This window comes from Dermacentor andersoni, chromosome 8 (assembly GCF_023375885.2).
Source record: "Dermacentor andersoni chromosome 8, qqDerAnde1_hic_scaffold, whole genome shotgun sequence".
Taxonomy (NCBI): Eukaryota; Metazoa; Arthropoda; class Arachnida; order Ixodida; family Ixodidae; genus Dermacentor; species Dermacentor andersoni.
The window spans coordinates 91,520,461-91,526,703 of NC_092821.1; the positions used below are offsets into that span (position 1 = coordinate 91,520,461).

The 6,243-nt window shown below is 47.9% G+C and overlaps 1 protein-coding gene across 1 annotated transcript; it reads right to left on the reverse strand.

The window, feature by feature from the left end:
• Positions 1 to 229: 229 nt before the first annotated feature.
• Positions 230 to 1,299, reverse strand: LOC129384201 (uncharacterized). The gene is made up of 2 exons (XM_055069420.1): positions 592 to 1,299; positions 230 to 535 (listed from the first exon to the last, which is right to left on the reverse strand). Exons 1-2 carry the CDS (start codon positions 1,297 to 1,299, stop codon positions 230 to 232), a joined length of 1,014 nt encoding a protein of 337 aa, XP_054925395.1.
• Positions 1,300 to 6,243: the final 4,944 nt, after the last annotated feature.

The window sequence follows — 6,243 nt, forward strand, 5'->3', positions numbered from 1 at the left end:
TAAATTTTCTCTTGTGAATAATTCTGGTGCAATAGCATTTTTGAGAATACGGGTCCTGACGCTTGCATGCACTTCTGTTTCATCTCTCTTTTTTCCGAATAAATTATGATAATTTGTAAACGGGGATAATAATGGTAAGTGATGGTAACGAAGATAATGCGCTTATGTAATTCTGGGAGTATCGTGCACTCTTAGAACAACTCGCTATCTTACGCACATAGACCCACCCTTAGGCATTCCGGCCGTTGGCGGCAATGGAACACTGGGAGTTGTGGAAACGCTTGGGGTGGTCGAAGGAGCACTGGGCGTTGTAGAAACGCTTGGGGTGGTCGAAAGAACACTGGGAGTTGTGGAAACCCTTGGGGTGGTCGAAGGAGCACTGGGCGTTGTAGAAACGCTTGGGGTGGTCGAAAGAACACTGGGAGTTGTGGAAACCCTTGGGGATGTCGAAGGAGCACTGGGCGTTGTAGAAACGCTTGGGCTGGTCGAAAGAACACTGGGAGTTGTGGAAACCCTTGGGGTGGTCGAAGAAGCACTGGGCGTTGCAGAAACGCTTGGGGTGGTCGAAAGAACACTGGGAGTTGTGGAAACCCTTGGGGTGGTCGAAGGAGCACTGGATGGTGTAGAAATGCTTGGGGTGGTCGAAGGAGCACTGGGCGTTGTAGAAACGCTTGGGGTGGTCGAAAAAACACTGGGAGTTGTGGAAACCCTTGGGGTGGTCGAAGGAGCACTGGGCGTTGTAGAAACGCTCGGGGTGGTCGAAAGAACACTGGGAGTTGTGGAAACCCTTGGGGTGGTCGAAGGAGCACTGGGCGTTGTAGAAACGCTTGGGGTGGTCGAAAAAACACTGGGAGTTGTGGAAACCCTTGGGGTGGTCGAAGGAGCACTGGGCGTTGTAGAAACGCTTGGGGTGGTCGAAAGAACACTGGGAGTTGTGGAAACTCTTGGGGTGGTCGAAGGAGCACTGGGCGCTGTAGAAACGCTTGGGGTGGTCGAAAGAACCCTGTGAGTTGTGGAAACCCTTGGGGTGGTCGAAGGAGCACTGGGCGCTGTAGAAACGCTTGGGGTGGTCGAAAGAACACTGGGAGTTGTGGAAACCCTTGGGGTGGCCGAAGGAGCACTGGGCGCTGTAGAAACGCTTGGGGTGGCCGAAAGAAAACTGGGAGTTGTGGAAATGGGAGGGATTGTGGGAGTGCTAGAACTTGGAGGCACCGGCAGTGGTCCAGAAATTGGAGCAAGGGTATTGGCTGCCGTCGAGCCGGTAGCGTTTGGGGCGGTCATCGTGAAGAATGTTCTCATCGTGAGGTGCGTTTGGCGGGTCGTCTCGAGCACGTCATTATCAGCTGCAAGGTGGAAACAGTAACGCGATGCTTGATGGACGATGGTCTGAGCTATTCTACAAATCTAAGATCACCATTAGGTATACTAATACTGGATGAGTATTGTATCAAAACTACTTTCAATCACTCACCGATACATTCTTCAGTAATGATGGCGAAATCAAAGAATTCGACATGAAAGCGATTTTTCCTAAAAATATTAGAGCATGACTATTCCACTGTTCGTTTTTTAGAAGCTAATGACTTACTGTTACATTATTCCTAATTCACATTGGCATGAAGAGTGTGCCACCGAAAAAAAAAATATTCTTCATGCACCTATCTATGTTTATAATTATTTGGACGTATGCTAAAACATTTGGCATACAAGCTGTAGGACTATCGGGGACAAGAAAGCAACGTAATTGAGTTTCCATATTTCCAACATAAGTTGTCGGCCCTCCAGGCAAGAAGCGGTTGCAGAAATCATGAGTGTACCAGCAGGCTCACATACCTGGTGGCACTTTCACACGTCAGATATGTACGACTGTGCACTAAGGCATTACAGCGCTGACGGAATTTGTTTTAAGATATTATGTACAAAATACGAATGCCTAGGCACTTGTACTCAATTGCTGTTTTATTGAAAATGGATATTTCTAAATTCCTAATGCACTAAGCAAGCGTTAAATGCTGAATGGGAGCACAAACCAAGATATAAAGTAAGTACTAAACAATACAATGCACAACACTAAGAATTATATTTCTACGGCACCAGGACAACATAAGAAAATTGACAATTCTGGCCCGATTGATAGCAAGGCTTAGCGTGGCACTGGAACGCATCGGACGGTGTTCTGACGGTACGAATTTGCGACACGCTGGCGCGACGCACCATGCAACACAACTACTGTTTGGCAAAAGGAACAGCGCCCTAAAAGCTACCGGGCGTCTCGCAACGCTCGCCTGATTAGAAGTGCACTAGCGTCATTCCAGGCCTCGCACGGATCGAGCACGAGCTCCTCGACTCTGGGCTGGGCTTCGCGCTACATTTCCTTCACGGAAGATTATCGCAGGTGGGGACCCTGCGGGGACTTGCCTTTGAAGGCGATCTATTCCTCATGGCGGAAAATGTGCAGCAGCTACAGAAATTGGCCCAGGTATCGGCCACGCCCACCTGTGCATGCTAAGCCTGGCATTCATTCCAAAACAGTCGGCGGTTGTGGGTTTCGATGGCCCATTGAGCGACGTCCATGGCGTGCGCCTGCCGACAGTTCCACGAGAGTGCGACGAGAGCACTATGTCAAATTGCATTAGAAGCGAGCTGCATAATTCGAAGGAGGTGCATGTGGTGGTTTACCCGCTACGTGCTGTTGCGCTGGCTGTATATAAGGCGCATGTGCCAAGTCGACTAGGGTTGAGGATTGAGCAAGTTGTTATAGAATGCTGAAACTGGTACAGTACAACAAGGAAAGGAATGGTCGGGCCGAGTCATCAAGGAGGTGGAACAGAGCACTGACTTCGAGCTGGTTTTGTTTGCAGATTGTACGAAATATATAGCTACAAGAAAGCATCAAGCGATGTCTTCATAACGCGTCACAAAATGTCACACTGAGAGAAGACTAGGCCATCATGAATCACAGAACACGCGCAGTTCTGTCATGCATGGTTATACTGCTAAAGAAATCTTACTTCCTGTGAAGATAGGCACAAAGATGGCGCGCTCACACACGTGATGCCAGCCGTTGCAACTAAATCAGGTACAGCAATCTCCCGCGTAAATTGCGATGGTTGCGTTTTCAGCACTTCAGACCGATGAAAATTTGGCTAACATCCACAATTGGGATAGTGATTTTCTATACGTCCCTGAATAGCTCGGTGCACATTGCTATCATGTTTTAACCTTTCGTTAAGGCAGCGACCAGTTTGGCCTACATATAGCTTCCCTCGTGATAGTGGAATTGAATAAACAATCCCAAAAACGCAAGACACAAAGCTCTTCTTGTGCAAGGTAGAAGAGACAGTTCTGCGTGGTTGGGGCAGGTTTACCCCTTTACGGAGCCTCCGTAGCTCATCCGGCGCGGAAAGCACTACTTCCACACTAGCCTTTCGGCCAATCTTTTTTTTTTTTAATCTGTGGAAGACGTTATGCACATATGGTATGACTATCGGTTTCTTTCGATCGTTATTTCTTTATTAGGCCTCTCAGTTGTTCGCCTCCTTTATCTGCTTGAATAGCTTTTCAGCCATAGCTGGCAGTAATGTAGCCCGCTGTCTGGTGCAGGAATGCCGATGAACTTGAGTTGTAAAACTGTGCTGCCTGGCATGACGACAACGATTTCCCGAGGGCATTACTGAGACAAGAATTAGCAATGCTTCGTTCAACCAGCTTAAAATGGGCAGCATCAGATGATAAAAATGGTTTCCCACTTCTTGGGTCTTACATCCAGCACACATGTCATGTACAAGAAATAAACTGCGGTCTAAACCGGTAAACCGGTAAGTAATCTCATGAGTTAACTCTAGTGGATGAAAGCAGTCGCTAAAAGTTTCACGATTCCGTCCGATATGTGCTGGAACGCGGCGTTCTTGCCATCTACAGGGACCAAAAAATCATCTGCAAGGCATAGTTTGACGACTCTTCATTGATCTAGCATGCTCATTAGCAGCCAGTCATGATGAGCAAGGTAGGTGTCAATTAGGGCAGGGGCCAGACATGACCCAATGCACGCACCACTGTTCTGAATCCAGTTCCGGTAATTAAAAGATGCAAAAGATCATTTTATATAAAACAACAAAAATTCAATGACGCTGTTGCCATGAACACCAGTACAATCCTGGAAAATTGTCGTACCGAAGGAATCAATGGCGTCATCAACACACTGCAACAGCTTGTCGCGCGGTAAAGAATAATATAAATCTTAAGATGTCGACTGAAAAAGCTTCGAAGCCCCTGTTATTCTCTTTGAGAAAGTTTGTCAAAGCGTCAGAGTTTCTTATTTCAATAGGGTCATCTTCAGTAAGCGAGTTAGGTTTTTCGTGTAAAAACTGCCACTAATTCTTGTCACGTCTTTCTTTCTGCCACAATAACCTGCAGGGGCAGTCATTTATATGTGTCTTAGACGTGAAAAACATGTTAAGACTAAATTTCTTGCACTTATTGACTGCTTTTGACAGTGTTTAGAAACACAAAGTGTTGCACAGTTTCTAACTTCGGATTAAACTTTTGAAACGGAAAGGACATCCTCGGGTCAAAAAACAGAATCGACGGCAGTGGTAGCTTTCACGAAAAGTAAAGAATTAGGCAACACCGCAAATTCACCTTTCTTGACAGACGACAAAAGAGCAAGGGAATGCACTTCAAAGGAGCCGACAACATTCTTCTTTGGGAGCTTTTTGTTTGTAAGCTCAAAGTGCGAGATCACATCAGCACTGTCACATACGCACCTGTCCATTTCGGCCACGGAAACCAGTCGGGCTACTTGCTTGACGTAGGTGAGCAGTTCATGCGGCGAATTGGCAGGTTCCGTGGCAAACATTCCTTGATGCTTTCTTGTGGGTATATATAAACCTAGTTGGAAGGCAGCGCTCTGTTCCTTCTTCTGGCCAGCTCGGCTTGTTTCTTCCTTCCGTTGTTGCGCTGTACCAGCTTTAGCATGTGCCAAACGTGACTATTGCGAATGACATCGTGTGCCTGTCGGCTTCTACCCGTGTTTAGCTACAGTGCAGTCAACGAGAGGTGAGCCGTTTAGCCTTGAGTCATCGTGGTCAAGTGACGGTCGAGGCCGTGCAAGGTAGTGTTGTGTGGCCGACGTTTGAAGCCCGAAAGCATTGAAGTAAGGTTGCCTTTAAAGCCTGCTTCCGCAGAATGGATGACTGACGACGGACTCGGTGAATTTTACGATACCTGAACTTATAAGGTATCAGGACACAGCGGTCCACTCGAGTGTACCCCTTCTTATGCCATAAATTCAGTTTTTTTAAGCGGAAGAATAGGGGGCTGCATGAGGTGCTGCCGACCAAGGCTGTGCGAAAACGCGTGTACGATGCGGAAAAAACGAAATGGCGTCTCGGCGTACAGCGCAACATAATGCTGTAACTATACGGGACCCAGAAGACCGCAATCTTAAAGGAAGTGATGTTTATGATAGAGGCAAGGGGAGCGCGCTACTCTGATAGGCGCGCCCAGGAGCGCTGCGCACGCTCCTATGCAAGCGCCGCTTCAACTCGTCCCCTAATGTTCAAGGCGACGTACGTCGAAGCTGCTCAAACCAGACAGAGACAACCGAGCGTATTATGCTGCACTGCATGAGACTCTCTCCCCGACCGGAAGAGGGTGCCACTCTGCCACATGCACTCGACTTTGCACAAGCGGATGACCAATACGATTCCGGCGCTAAGTCAACAAAACCGGTCTAACGATGTGGGAGAAGGCCACCCTGGTATAAGCCTACAGCTAGCTACAGCAGTGTGCCTCCAAAAAATACTCTCTCTTTTTCATTTTTCTTTTTTTTTTCTCTTTAGACCGCTGGGCCGTGGATTGCATGGCCTCCCAATACAACGGGAGTAGCCCATGGACATAATTTGATGGTTCATGAGAAGTGGCCGAAATCAGTCCGTCGCCGTTTCTCAGTTCACAGAGAAATTTTAGGCCATCTAAACTTGGCGTTGACTGCCCGCTCCGCTAGGACAGGGAAAACACAAAGCAGCTCACCAGGACTCCTAGTGTGCCTGCAGTATGCCTGCGCACAACGCTCATGCCAGCAGCGGAAGGCAGAATTCTGGCCTGGCTCCGCCACCAAGCTCATTAAGCGTGGTGTTAACGGTGCGTTCAGTACACTTCATTGTTTTTTTGCAGCGAAACGCACTCCGCGTTTCTGGAAATAATTTAAAACATCACGCGGGACCAGCTCTTGTGGCCTCG

Coding starts and splice junctions, on each gene's coding strand:
- LOC129384201 (XM_055069420.1), bottom strand. CDS start 1,299: ATGAGAACATTCTTCACGATGACCGCCCCAAACGCTACCGGCTCGACG. Junction 536..591: donor CTCCTTCGACCACCCCAAGG/GTTTCCACAACT, acceptor TGCAACGCCCAG/TGCTTCTTCGACCACCCCAA.